This window comes from Ursus arctos, unplaced genomic scaffold (assembly GCF_023065955.2).
Source record: "Ursus arctos isolate Adak ecotype North America unplaced genomic scaffold, UrsArc2.0 scaffold_5, whole genome shotgun sequence".
NCBI classification, from domain to species: Eukaryota; Metazoa; Chordata; class Mammalia; order Carnivora; family Ursidae; genus Ursus; species Ursus arctos.
In genome coordinates, this window is record NW_026623067.1 from 26,175,687 (window position 1) to 26,189,802 (window position 14,116).

At 43.9% G+C, this 14,116-nt stretch overlaps 1 protein-coding gene across 4 annotated transcripts in view; it reads right to left on the bottom strand.

Moving 5' to 3' along the window:
* The window catches only part of ALDH7A1 (aldehyde dehydrogenase 7 family member A1), a 99,217-nt gene that overhangs the window by 81,508 nt on the left and 3,593 nt on the right, over positions 1 to 14,116 (bottom strand). For all 4 annotated transcript variants that reach the window (XR_008957462.1, XR_007190485.2, XM_026507860.4 and 1 more), the window contains exons 4-8: positions 9,174 to 9,254; positions 8,717 to 8,840; positions 5,395 to 5,527; positions 3,572 to 3,616; positions 167 to 244 (exon numbers count right to left, since the gene is read on the bottom strand). Coding sequence is in view for 2 of the 4 variants with exons in the window: in XM_026507860.4 (XP_026363645.1) it covers positions 167 to 244; positions 3,572 to 3,616; positions 5,395 to 5,527; positions 8,717 to 8,840; positions 9,174 to 9,254 (461 nt within the window). In the remaining 2 variants the exon portion in view is untranslated. The remainder of the gene's footprint in view (positions 1 to 166; positions 245 to 3,571; positions 3,617 to 5,394; positions 5,528 to 8,716; positions 8,841 to 9,173; positions 9,255 to 14,116) is intronic.

Genomic DNA, 14,116 nt, shown 5'->3' on the forward strand with positions numbered 1-14,116 from the left:
CTATGTGCTAACAAAGTGAAGCCCAATGAGGTACATAATAATAACAATTCCAAAAAACCCCTCTCCCCTCCTCAGCTGTCCTGGGTTCATTACTCTAATAAAGAAGATTCTAACCAATGGACATGTGATCCTTCAACAGAAAGCTGCTCTGGGCCCACTGACCTACCCGATGTCCGCGCCACCGCAGGTCAGGGAACAGATCGCACCAGGCAGCTGGTTGTCCTCCAGAACCTTGGCTATTATCCTAGAAAGGGAAAAATGATTACTGAGAAAGGGAACAATTTAATTTCTAAGGGTTTTGTTTTTTTTTTTTAAACTGGCAGTAACTTCCCACCACCTGACTTCCCTGTTTCAACTCTCTCCCCCACCCCTTGCCCCACACCCCCGTCCCCCCCCCCCGCCCCCAAATAGCATACTGGATTTCACCTCACATATTAGAGACAAGGTTAAAAGCACAACTTATTTTCCCCAAAATCTAAAGAAGAAAAATACATGGAGTGCCTGGGTGGCTCAGTTGGTTCAGTGTCTGACTCTTGATTTCAGCTCAGGTCATGATCTCAGGGTTGGGAGATCCAGCCCTGCATCAGGCTCCGCACTGGGTGTGAGGGCTGCTTAAGATTGTCTCTCCCCCCTCTCCCTCCCCTGCCCTTAAAAGAAATAAAAGACAAAAGAGAAAAATACACGCAAAAAAATAAAAGACACAATGCACTGGGTCAGGTAGCTCAAGTGTTCATTGTCTCTGAACACATGGCTGGATTCAAGATGACAGACAGAGCACGGGCATTTTTTTGGTATCTGGCCCCAAGTCCATTAAAATGAGGGAAAGAAAAAAAAAGGAATAAGGGCTGTAACCCAGAAAAATGAAGAAAAGGAAAGGCAGTTTCCATCAGCAAATGAGAAGTTTCAACATATTGCTGCGAAGAGACACCAGCCAGGGAAGTGTCAAGGATGGAACGGGGAACAGGCCCCAAACTTAAAGAAGCTGCTGAGGAGACAGAGCAGAGGGAGCTGGACCTTCCAGGACAACCTAAGTGAGTTCAAGATGGGTGTCCACTGGTCTCACACCGAAACCTTTAGTCTGGAAGTATCAGGAGCCTCCAGGCTACAGAGCTGTGGGCCAGCAGAGCTTTTTCTTAAAACATTATCCTACAACTTAGGTTATTCGAGTTAAAATGATAAATACAGTTCAATGCCACTTCAATCTGACGATGAGATGTAAAAAGGGCTCCAGTAATCCAGGTTTCTCGGACGCTGGGTTCTTTAAATCATTTTGAGTGTTCCAAGGAACGCGGGCCCAAACAGAGCCAAGGCTCTTTTTATCCATCACCCTAACCTTCTAGGAACTTTCTAATTTAAATTAAGAAAAAAAAAATCCAAATCCTGTAGCCACTTCCATAAAAAAGATACCATTGTTACAGATATATTCTCCAACTGTCATCCAAAATGTCCTTTATAGCAGTCTTCTTTTTTCCCTGTCCATCAAGGATCACATGTGTAGCTGTCATATCTGAGACCAGAAGTCAGGCTGTACAGTTTCTTCCAGGGACTCGGGGTGCATCTACTGTCTGCACAAGGAGACAGACTATTCTTCAAGGGTGGGGATTCTACTTTGTGCCTAGGGGTTCACCTAACCCTTTCCCATACTGCATGAGCCTCTGACATTGGGTTAACTCTCCGGTTCTGCTGCCCCGGTTGCCTGGTCAATGTTGGGAGTATCAACAAGGCTACAGAGACACGGTATGACTTATGCTAGAAACGACCCCTGAACTGGTCAACTCCATCTGGACTGGGCTAACAACGTGAGAACTGAAAATGGAACCCTCAGGCTTTCTGGTCACCCTTGAGCACAGGGCCTCTGGTAACTTCATGTCCCTTCTGGGTAGCTAAAAGCTCTGCCTATGGAACTGTTCCAAGACATGTTAGGTCCTGTGGGTCAGCAGGCTTTTATGCTAGGGCACCCCCCGTATCTGCCCAAAGCAGATCTCATCTCCCTACTCCTGTATGAGCTGCTACAGAAACAAGGAATGAGGAGAAATACTGGATGCTATCCTCCTGGCCAACTGTGACCTTCCCTACATCCTTCTCAAGAGAAACAGGCGCAATGCGTGGCCTTGTCGTCATCTGCGAATCTGAACGCTGGTTAACATGACGGCACCCGTGGTGAATTCAGCAAAATCTAGAATCGTTTTACTTATTGTTTTCTGTAACACTATCAGGTAACATTCTCAATTATCTAAAGAATCGGCCATGTTTCCCTATGAACATATCAAATCCTTCAGACTGTTAGAGCAAACACATAAATAAGCTCAAAGCAACAATCACCTAGAACATTTGAAACTATTATCAACACAGGTATTTTAAACTAGCTGCTTACTAACAACTGGCAAGTCTGTTCACTATGTGGACAGTAACTGTTTGGGATTTTGTTGTTGTTGTTGTTGTTGTTTTTTAATTCCTGGGAGGCAGCTCTTTCTGCCCATGGGTCCTGTCCCGGTGCTTCAATAAAACCAACTTTCTGTACCAAAAAACCAAAACAAACAAACAAACAAAAAAAAAACCCAAAAAACAAAAAACAAGAAACAGAAAACAAACAAACAAAATGCCTGGGAACCTCATCATTTCTGTAGATGTGTTCTGTCTCATGTGTTTTGCAGATTACAGTTGTCTGTAATAGTTAAATATAATTTAAGTATAATTATAATCATAAATTTTAATTATTGTAAGTCAATAATTACTTAATTATTCAATTTAATTATCTTGCCTCGGAGGATAAAGTTTCCTCAATGTCACATATCCTTTCAAGTAAATACTAACACACACTACTCTCTTTTTCAGCCCATGTTTCAAATCCTAAGCCACTGTCCTTAAAAGAACTTCTAACATTAAGGAACCTCTTCCAGAGACTCCAGAAGCTTTCCACGAGCAATTCTTCTATCAGAGAAGGCAGACCATGCAACCAAGGGAACATCAAAGAGGGTCAACAATCACCACAGTACATGGGAAGGCATCCTCTTCTATACGGACTCTAAATTCTACAATGACAGATCAGTAACACTGATTTTATGACCTAATCAGAGTTGTCAAGTTCTCAAAAATGAAATTTGTAATCCAAAGATGAAATACATTTTAGACATTGCTAGAATCAGTAGAACGGTATCACCATTTCTGTTTTGCTAGCCACTTACTAAACAAAAGCAATAAAGTATTAGTTGGGTAGAAATCAAAACCATGAATATGTTCAGCAGTTACTAAATACAGCTCCTAAGTTGCATGACTTCCTTTCCACTGGATTTGTATTTCCCAAATGACATGAAGGTTTATAAGAGCTCAATTTCAACATGTTAATCAATATCTGGCATGTTGCCAAAGAGTTCAATGATAGGGCTCTGGAAGAGCTCCATACACTATAAAATGATTATCAAAATGTTATTACAATCAAAGGAGAAAGAGGTTATCCAAATTCCATCTTAAGTAAATGTGACCCTTTCACACCTAATTAAAAATCAGCGCCTACAAATCACCCTTTGAGATTATTCAACACTCAGGAAAAAAGAAAGCCACACATACTTACTTTGTGACAGCTACACTAATGAGCGAAGTTGTTGGAGCTCCTTTCCTTGAGAGGGTTATTAAAAAAAAAAAAAAAGGCAACTTTATTTGGGGGAAATCATAAATACCTTTTACTGTCAAGCAAAACCAGAAGTCTTTGTGACAAGTTCTGTCCAATTAGACCACGGAGCCTTGTAACTGAAATCAGAACCTGTCCTTCTGCAGCTTTGTGTCTCTGGGACCCAAGGGACTACAAAACTTTGAAAAACATAAAATGGCAATTTTGAACCTGCTTGCTGCACTGAACACAGGAAATGTTGTATTAACCTTCATCAATTATGGACATGAAAATCTATCAATATGAACTTCAGAAGTTCCCCAAAAGGCTCAGGGGGCTGAGAAAAACCACAGGACTAGTCTTTATGGATTCAAACATCTGAAAGCGTGGGTCTCTTTGGCAACATGGTACCAAATCATTAATCTCCCAACGATGCCTGGCTTTTGCAGATAGTGGGTGAATATGTTCAACTGGACACAACACTACAGTTAAGTGAATAACCAGTGGGACAGACGCCAGACAGGCCAAGACAACTCTCCTGACTTTCCTGATCTCACCATGGAAGCTAAAACTATGCAAGTGTTCTGTCATCTGCGAAACAGTCATTTCCCAGCTAAATTCTACTATCACATTTTTTATAAAGATGTAAAAGTTAACGTATCAATGGGAACACTGGCCAATGGCTGCAGAATCACTTGGGAATTCACTATGAAATTTTTACTGAAGGCGGGAAAAAGTCAAATTTCACAAAGACTCTTCCCAAGTTCTTTTTTCTCCAACTCTTTAACTTAGTTTTGTTTTTAGAGTGAGGCATAAAGAATATATCAGGTCTGTGTTCCCAGTTTCTGAAACAGCATCAGAACCCCTTGGCATTTCCTGAGGGTTATGTGTCTTTGTTATGCTAATGAGGTGACTTGGGGTGGGGGATGGGGTTTGCTGGACAGCTGCAGGACGGGGGCTGGTCACTGGTCACCATAAAATCCAACCATGTGATCGGAGGGTTGGAACTTTCAGCCCTCCCTGACTCCACCTATGGCGAAGGGAGGAGGGCTGACAAGAGTCCACTCACGTGTCCAATGATTTAATCAACTGTGTCTTTGTAAGGAAACCGCAAGAAAAACTGTAGACACCAAAGATTAGTGCACCCTCTCGGGAGGGAGGGTAACATGCCCCAGCTGAACTGGGAGAAGGCAGAGATGCTCTGTCTCTGGGACCCATCTACACCTTAGCCTACACCTTACCCTACGTGTATCCTTTAAAGTCAAACTGGAACCAAGTGCCTGGCTAGCTCAGAGTATGAGACTTTTCAACTAAAACCGCAGTCATTAAATACAGCACTTTCTTGAGTTCCGTGGGTCATTCTAGTGAAATACTGAAACTGAGGATTCACGGGGACCTCCTAATTTATACACAGCTGGCTAGAACTACAGGTGCCCTGGTGCCCCTGGGACACTTGCAGCTTGTTATCTGAAGCAGAAACAGCCTCGTGGACGACTGAGCCTTCAAACCCACAGAGCCTGACACTAACTCTTACCTGGGGTGGAAAGAGCTGGAAACAAGCATGGGGACAAGGCTTTGCCAAAAAAATAAGGCAAGAAATTTAATTTTACCAAGGGCAAAACACGTAATAGTAAAACATCAGCACTGGACACTAGCAGGTGGGACTTACATGTTCATCAAAGAGTCGGACATTAGAAAACATTTCAATACATTTGAAATCCTTTCAGCAGTAGCTGCAAATGGCTACTGTGATCATCTTACTACCGCGTCAGAAAGTGAGGTCTTACCACAGGCAGACGTTCCCACAGATCATCGCGATGGCATTGTTCCAACCGTACACTGCCACGGGGAAGTTGAACGCAGTGATGATGCCGACCAGGCCTACAGGATTCCACTGTTCAATGAGCGCGTGGCCAGGTCCTGAGGACACGAGATGGGGCAGAACACGCTTAAGCATACTGTCCTAATGCATTTGATGGTCAAGGTAACAGAGTCTGAAATCATACATTCTGAGAACGAAGGTGCACCAGCCGCAGCGGGGGTTCCAGATGCTGTGCAGTGATCACTTTACACAGCTGCTGGAGGGTGGTACGCTAATTAGCATACAATACAGCTGTTACTGCCACTCCAGGTTACACACCGTACTGCTACCACTGTGCCTCTGATCCTCCCAGGAGCTGAGTGTGGAGCAGGGCAGCATCAGCACCCTGGGAGACAGGAACGTCCAAGAGGGATGAGAGGTGCCCTGGGGGATGTGACTGCCAAGGGCATCATACAGGAGCTCTGACTCCTGTTTACACTGCCTGTAAAGCCCTCGGCCGACCTCTCCGCAGAGACAAGGTGGCTCATTTATAAGAAAAAAAGAACAGCTCTAAGAAGTATATGTATGTTAAGTGAATGAAGTGCGCAAGTCTTTATGTTCGTATAAGAAAATGATAAATACAAACAAAAATACGTATCTTATAAACAACTTTTAAATGTAACATCACCCACCATCCCACAACGGGCGTATTTTAATAGAAGGCAGCCGGAGCAGTGAACTGGGGCAAGGAAGGTGACGGCTCACAAACTGAGTTAAAACCACAGACTGACTGGGAAAGCAGGGCTCCCAGCCATCCATCTTCCTGGCCCTCTTTCGCTGTGGGAACAGGGAACCCAGCAGTAGCTGCCCTCCTTCCAGGCCCTCCTTTAGCTGAGGCACCTCAATCCCCCTAGAGACAAAGTGCTGACACAGCCTCCTCCTGGCCCCTCCCCATGGAGGCCAGGACAGCCCTGATGCCCTCTGTCCCCTGCTTACAAACCTGTGGTGTCTGGATGATGACTGTGGTTGCCCTCAGGACAAAGTCCGAATTCCTCGCCAGGACGAGTCTCTCCCAGGACTCCATCAGCACCCTGTGTCTCCCCTCACACGGTGCCCTTAAGCTATGCTGAAGCAAGGCAGTTGCCCAAATAAGCCACGTCCTCCCACCTTAAATCACAGACTTCCTCCCAGTGTCAAAGCACCCCTCCCGCAGCACCCCACTGGTCTCTTCCTTGAGGCCTGACCCTGGATTACTGTCTCCTGGGGCATTTCCTGATTGCCTCACAAGGCTGGCTCAGGGTCACCATCTTCCCCTGCACCCCATCACAGTACCTACCACACACTGTTACAATTATCCCATGACTTGTCTCCCCCTTGCCTCCCACTCTAAAACTTAAAGGTATCTTTAAGCTTATAAATTCCCTCAGTATGGGGTGCCTGGGCGGCTCAGTTGGTTAAGCATCTGACTCTTGATTTTGCTCTGGGTCATATCTCAGTGTCGCGCAATCAAGCCCTGCATAGGGCTCTACGCCGGGCATGGAGTCTGCTTAAGATTCTCTCTCTCCCTCTCCTCCACCCTTGCCCCGCTACTATGCACGCTTGCTCGCTCACTCTATCAACCAATCAATCAACTAATTAAACCCTTCAGGATAAGGACGATGCCTTTCTGATCAAGTATCACTAGCAGTTCACCTGGCACCTGGTACACACTCGGTAAGCACTTACTACATTAATGAAATCAAAGTCACCCGCAAAGCCTCTGCATACATGAATAACCTACTCTTCTAAAAAAGGTGGCAACAGGGCACGTGGGTGGCTCAATCGGTTAAGCATCTGCCTTCAGCTCAGGTCATGATCCCAGGGTCCTGGGATTGAGCCACGCATCGGGCTCTCTGCTCAGCGGGGAGTCTACTTCTCCCTCTACCTCCCCAACCCCCGCTTATGCACATGATCTCGCTCTCAAATAAAAATATTTTTAAAAAATTAAAATTATAAAAAATAAAAATAATGTGCCAACAACTGAAAAAGATTTAAATTGGTGAGACAGACATCTCAGTAGGTATAAATCAAAGCAGTTCCTTATTTGTACATGTATATTTGTCCTAACTGGCAACTTACTTTCTTAACTAGAAAAGCCTACTGAAAATGGTAACATAAAATCCATCTTGGATAATGGGAATCACTGTTCTATACCTAATTAAGGACATTAACTGTACTTAAAAAAACAAAATCCCAATTCTTTCCACAAGCAGGTAATCTGCCAAATATGCCAAGAATAAGACGAAAATGTGGTCTTAAAAAAAATATATTTCTTTTCCTGATTATAAATGTAACATAATTCCCATCATGGAAATTTTTTGAGAACAGAGAAAAACACAAAAAAACATCCATCAAGAATTCTGCCATACACAGCAACAACCCCATCACTGCTCTGGCCGACCGGCACCCCTTGGTACTTTCTCTGCAGACATGCAGTCACCTGTTTGGCTCCATTAACACTTCAAACGTTACAGACCACAAAAACCCCTATGCTCACTGTGGAAACCTCCTCCAAGTACAAGGTCGGTCCTTGCAACATAGAGTAACAGCAAAAAAACTGGAAATGCCCTACATACCCATCATTTGGCACTGGCTAAAAAACTGTCAGTGTCCTGACAACCAATAGAAAGGCATAAAAAAAGATGAAGTCCTTACTGGAATAATAAACAACGATCTTTAAGTAAAAAATAAGTACAGAACAGAACATCTAGCTTGCTAACGCTGGTGTTCCTGAAGGACACGTGTTTGCTCGCACAACCGCAAAACCTCTAAAAAGATAAAGAAGAAACCAGAAACATTCACTGCTTCCATGGGAACACTAGGGACTACCCAGGGAGGTAGGAAGAAAACTTTTCTCATCCTTTACCCTTTTACTCCTTTTCAATTTTGTGATATGAATTTATCACCTCTTAAAAAAAATTTAGAATAATTCAAAAGTAAGTAAATACAACTTTTCCCATAAAAAAAGTGGGGTTAGGGGAGAACAATCTTCATTAAGTATGACTTAATATATGCTAATGCTACCAAAATTAGCTTAACATTTGTCATATGATACGGCATTCATGTCATTTCAAATTTTAGCTACTGATACTACAAGGAACACCTTTATATATAAACCTTTGTCATATTTCAGAGTATTTACTCAAATTAGAGTCTTGAAACTGGTATTAAACATTTCGGGCCCTTGGGATTTATTTTCAAATTGTTTTCCTGATGAACTGGTGATTCATGTTACCGAAAATCCCCATAAAACTGACTTCATTGCTTACTTTCAGAAGGCAGGATGGGTCCTCCAATCATGCGTGATAAGCCAACAGCGTAATCACAAATATCCACGTACTCTTGAACTTCTCCCACACCTTCCACTAAGATTTTCCCCATCTCCAAAGACACCTAAAAAAAACCAAAGAGCCAAGAGGCATTTTTCCCCACACAATTCATGTTTTAAATACTAAATTTATGGGGCAGGAGGGGGGTTAGCAAACCATATCTCGTGTCTATTTTGTGAAGGTATAAACTGCAGAAAGTCTGTTATTATCTTAATTTAAAAACCCACGAGTTGTCTTTACTCTTCCCTGTTCATCTTGTTCATCTTTCCACTGAAGACATTTATTAAATGTATGAACTATTCTCCGCTAGCATCACAATCTTACAATCTTAAACACAAATGCACAACAGCCTTACTCCCTAACTCAAAGGAATGTCTTTACTATGAAAATACTTTACCAAATTTCCTAGTATTTGGATCTTCTCCCGCAAAGCATCCCCAATTTGTCTCACTACTTCTCCTCGCTTCGGAGCAGGAACCTAAGAAGACAATGGAATCTTAGCATCTGTTTCAAAGTGTAAACTCGTGTTTGTAACACAGTATTAGACAAATATGCGCTAAGAGAACTAAATGCAAACCCATCAGATGGCTTTTGGATCACATCCAAACTGTGATTATGGCACATCCCTCACACTGATACCAGAGCCCCAGAAAACATCGATCAGATGACAGGTTTTTGGAGAGTAAGGGTCTGTGCCAAGTACAGAGAGAAATTCTGGCACTGAACACAATGATTCTTAAAAAAGCTTAAAATACCTTAAATACCAGCAAACCTTTATGATTCCCAGTGATATTTTCTTATGGGTCACACTGACTGACTGCATACCCAAATCCTAGACTCAGCTGATAAAACTGTATTCCCTAACCCATTCAAATTATGATTCACCCACTATTTTCTGAGCACCAACTATGTGACAGGAATAATGCCAGACACCGGGGCAAAAATAAACGAGGCATTCTGGAGCTAATTATCTTCCTGAATCTAACTATTAAGTGCAATGGGAAGGCTTTAATGGTTTTTAAGGAGATGATTTGCTTTACCTTTTTTTCCCCAAAGATTTTTTTTTAATTAAGTAAGCTTTACGCCCAAACTGGGGCTTGAACTGAAGACCCCCAAGATCAAGAGCTGCATGCTCTACTGACTGAGCCAGCCAGGTGCCCCTGCTTTGCCTTTTGTAAGACTGCTGGGGGGTGGGGCGTGGAGCAGGGGAGCCCAGGTGGCTCAGTTAATAGCAACTCAGAATGGCCAATACACATGACCCTTTACATTGTATTCTGTGTATATAGTATTCGGTCTCTATCCAATAATTACTGTATACTTTCTATGCGCCAGATACTCTGTTCTTCCCCAGGGATACTAGGGAAGACAGCTACAATTCAAGCCCACTAGAACCAACACCCCAATGGGGTGGTGGAGACAAGAAACAGGATTTCCATCTCATGTGGCGAGTGTCGTGCTGGATAAGCCAGACTGTATAAGGGGAGAACCTAAGTGTTACTTTTGTGTTGCTTGGTGTTAAGCGAGCAGGGAAGAAGGCAGCTTTCTGAAGAAGTTTGAGGTTGAGATCTAAGACCTCAAGCATGACTGGTGCTTGCCAGGTAAAGAGGTAGAGAAAGAGGAGGGAAATTATGGGCAAAAGGAAACATAGCATATGCAAAGGCCAAAAGGCAAGAGAGAATATGGGGAATTTTAGAAAATTTAAAGGGATTAAAAGAGGCAAGAGAGAAAATTAAGAGGCCACAAAGCAAAGGACCTTATAAAGGTTCCTCCAAAAAATAGTGGGAAAATCATTAGAGGGCGTTAAATGGTATGGGGAAATCACAGTGCTTTAAAATATCACTCCAGGGGCGCCTGGGTAGCGCAGTCGTTAAAGCGTCTGCCTTCGGCTCAGGGCGTGATCCTGGCGATCCGGGATCGAGTCCCACATCGGGCTCCTCCGCTGGGAGCCTGCTTCTTCCTCTCCCACTCCCCCTGCTGTGTTCCCTCTCTCGCTGGCTGTCTCTCTGTCACATAAATAAATAAAATCTTTAAAAAAAAAAAAAATAAAATAAAATAAAATAAAATATCACTCCAGGGTCGCCTGGGTGGCTTAGTCGTTAAGCGTCTGCCTTCGGCTCAGGGCACCATCCCAAAGTCCTGGGCTCGAGCCCCACATCGGGCTCCTCCGATGGGAGCCTGCTTCTTCCTCTCCCACTCTCCCTGGCTGTCTCTCTCTCTGTCAAATAAATAAATAAAATCTTTAAAAATAGTAATAATAAAAAATAAAATAAAATAAAATATCACTCCAGGGGCGCCTGGCTAAGTCTGACCAGGGGCGCCTGGCTAAGTCTGAACAGTATGCAACTCTTGATCTTGGGGTCATGACTTCACTCCTCATGGTGGGCTTAGAGCTCATTAAAAAAAAAAAAAAAAATCACTCTAGTTGTGGTCTAGAAAATTGATCAGAGGGAGACAAGATTCACATAGGAAGACCATTAGGCAAGACAAAGATGGTGACTTGTCTCAATTACAAAGACAGCAACAGAGATAAATATACTTTAAAATATTCAAGACTTGGTAACTGACAACTGGTCACTGACAGATTCTCAACTCTGGGTATTTAGAAGAATCACCACCCATAACTTTTGGGCTAGATTCCATCCAAGACCACTCAAATGCGGCCTCTTCATTTGTGTTCCAGCCTCCCAAATGACGGGATGGAGTAGCAAGAATTGAGAAAGCCAGGATTAGGTCTGGGGAGACAGAAATGAGGGCACAGTAGACAACAAGACAACCCCATCTCCCAGATGAGCTTGATTGGTCCCAGCGTGACAGGCCATTGACAACCCCATGCCCTCCTGAGATGGGCAGCAAGAGTGCTCATCCCTGCACACTGCACCTGTGAGGTCACATTTAGAGCAATCATCCGCAGAGCCATGAGGAGGGAATTATGAGCGCCAAGGGAATATTAGCTGAGCCTCTGGGGCAATAATACAAGGAAACCCAAGGAAAGAGCTTCCATGTACATGGTATTCCTTTATTCAATTAGAGATGGCCCATTAACAGTGGCTCCTCCTCACCAGAGACGAGCAAGAACAATGACACACGGGGTGCAGAGAAGCATAAATGGCGGCATTCAGTGTTGAAACCAGTTCATGAGAGCAGTGGAGCCAGTTTTCCCGACCAGGTTCTCTGTGCTTAGGTATAGTTAAGGGAAAGAAATCAGTGTGTATAAACTACCTTCCTCTAGTTTTACACTTTTTCCTTAAAGAAGAGCATTTCCTTTGAAAAGTTCCAGGCTTAATCTAAGTGAACTCAATGAAACAGTGGTTTGTCCTCACACAGGCAAGGCCAGCCCAAACCATCAGGGCAAAGCAGAAGGAGCCCTGCGGGAGTAAGGACCCAGGAGGGTAAGTGTGTAGGCCAGGAGGGCATGAGCTTTGCTCTGTTCTTGCTCGAGGAACCAGCAGCCTCTAAGTCACTGCCCCGTTGGCAGGAGCCCCAGAAGCACAGTTAGGAAAGGTTCTGCCGCTTCCCTCAACTTTGAACTCCACTGCTTAACTCAAATTCTAACAAGTGGGATCCCCTACAAACTCCACCATCACCCAGGGCAGCAACCCGTTCTCACTTAGCAACCTTACTCCACTGGGAGATCGAACAGCCCGGGAAACAGGAGAAAGCGTGGTAGGTGGAGGGGGGCACTGTTCCATGAGAACACACTACCAAATGCGATCCTCAGCGTGAAAATAGCAGTAACAGAAAAGTATGGCACGCTATCAAGGGAAGGCAACACAGTGTCGGTGGCCAGCCCCTCGCACAGCCAAGACTGATTCAGAAGCCAGTTCGGAAAGACAAGATCATGACTTACACACACCTGGGTAAATACACACACACCTAAGAGATGTTTCTGGTCACAGGTTTCCCTGGCATTCAAAACATGTATGCAAACAGCGAATCCTAACACAATTATGGATTTTAGTTAATAAAAACTGATCGGCACTGGCTCTCCCACTGTAACAAAGGCATGGCACTAATATAAGAGGGAACGAGCCGAGTATGAGGAGGGACAGGAACTCCCCCGCGTGAGGCTCATCGCTCTGTTAACAGGTCACAGACTGAGCGAGAACGTGTCACTTTGGCATGAGGATCATTTTAAGCTGAAGGCAAACAAGGCCCACCAGACTCAGGAAAAGCTTTTCTCCTCCCCCTTCAACCGCCTAAAAGAACTTACAAAGGGGATCTGTGCCAAGAAGCGAGTTACTACCAGAGATCACTTTCGTAAGGAGACCCATATGCATGGCAGGGAAAACATGTGCTCCTCTCACCTTCCTGTGAACTGCCTTCGGACCACAAGAAGCCCCTGAGCTTTGAATGCATAGAAGCCTAGATGTCTGGCTGCCCTTGGGTCTGAGATCTTTCCTCACTGCCACCCCTCCCTGCCCCACATGAGAAATTAAAATCTTTTTCTCCTGTGAATCCGTTTTATGCCAATTACTGGACCAGCCACAGAACACAGAAGTGAAAAGCAAAAGATTTTCCCTCCCCTGTACTGTAAACCTAAAACTGCTCAAAAACATAAAGTGTAATGAACTTCTTTGTAAATAGCTTATATATAGGAAAACAATGATTTTTAAAACTATGCAGCAACTTTAGGCTGGGAAGCGGTGCCACCATCAGTCACAAAATTTTACACATGCCACGTTTAACAATCACAACTATGAACCACACAAAAGACTGGAAGGAAATGCACAGAATCGAACTCTAATAGCCATTCTGTACAGAAGAGGGTGAGGTAAGGGGATTCGACGTGATTATCTTACTGTCTCATCCAATTTTCAGTGAAGAATAGGTTTTGTTGTTTTTAAGATCGTATTTATTTATTTGAGAGAGAGCGCATGAGGGGTTGGGGGGAGGACAAGAGGGAGAAGCAGACTCTCCGCGGAGCACCGAAGACCATGACCTGAGTGGATGGTAGCCACTTAACCGAAGGAGCCACCCAGGTGCCTCAAAAATGTATGATTTATGATCAAAAAGAAAACAAAAATTATTTTGCAAACAATAAATGACACGTTTCCCTAATTAGGGTGAACTTTACTCAGCATACCATTTACTTTTGGAAGTGGCCAAGTGTATTTTTCATTGTGCATAATGGAACCCTACGCCAACTTACAGCGAGATTTGATTAAAGTTCAGGAAAGATGTTCCTTCTGCTTTGCACAGAGGTGCTCTCCTGGATGACAATTAAAGGGCATCCGAATCAGGGCTCTCTAGGAGAGCCTGCCCCTCCCCAAGTCACCCTAGTGATCTTTGATTCAGAGAAAACACTGGCTCAGCAGTCCCAAACCCAGCAGCACGTGGTTG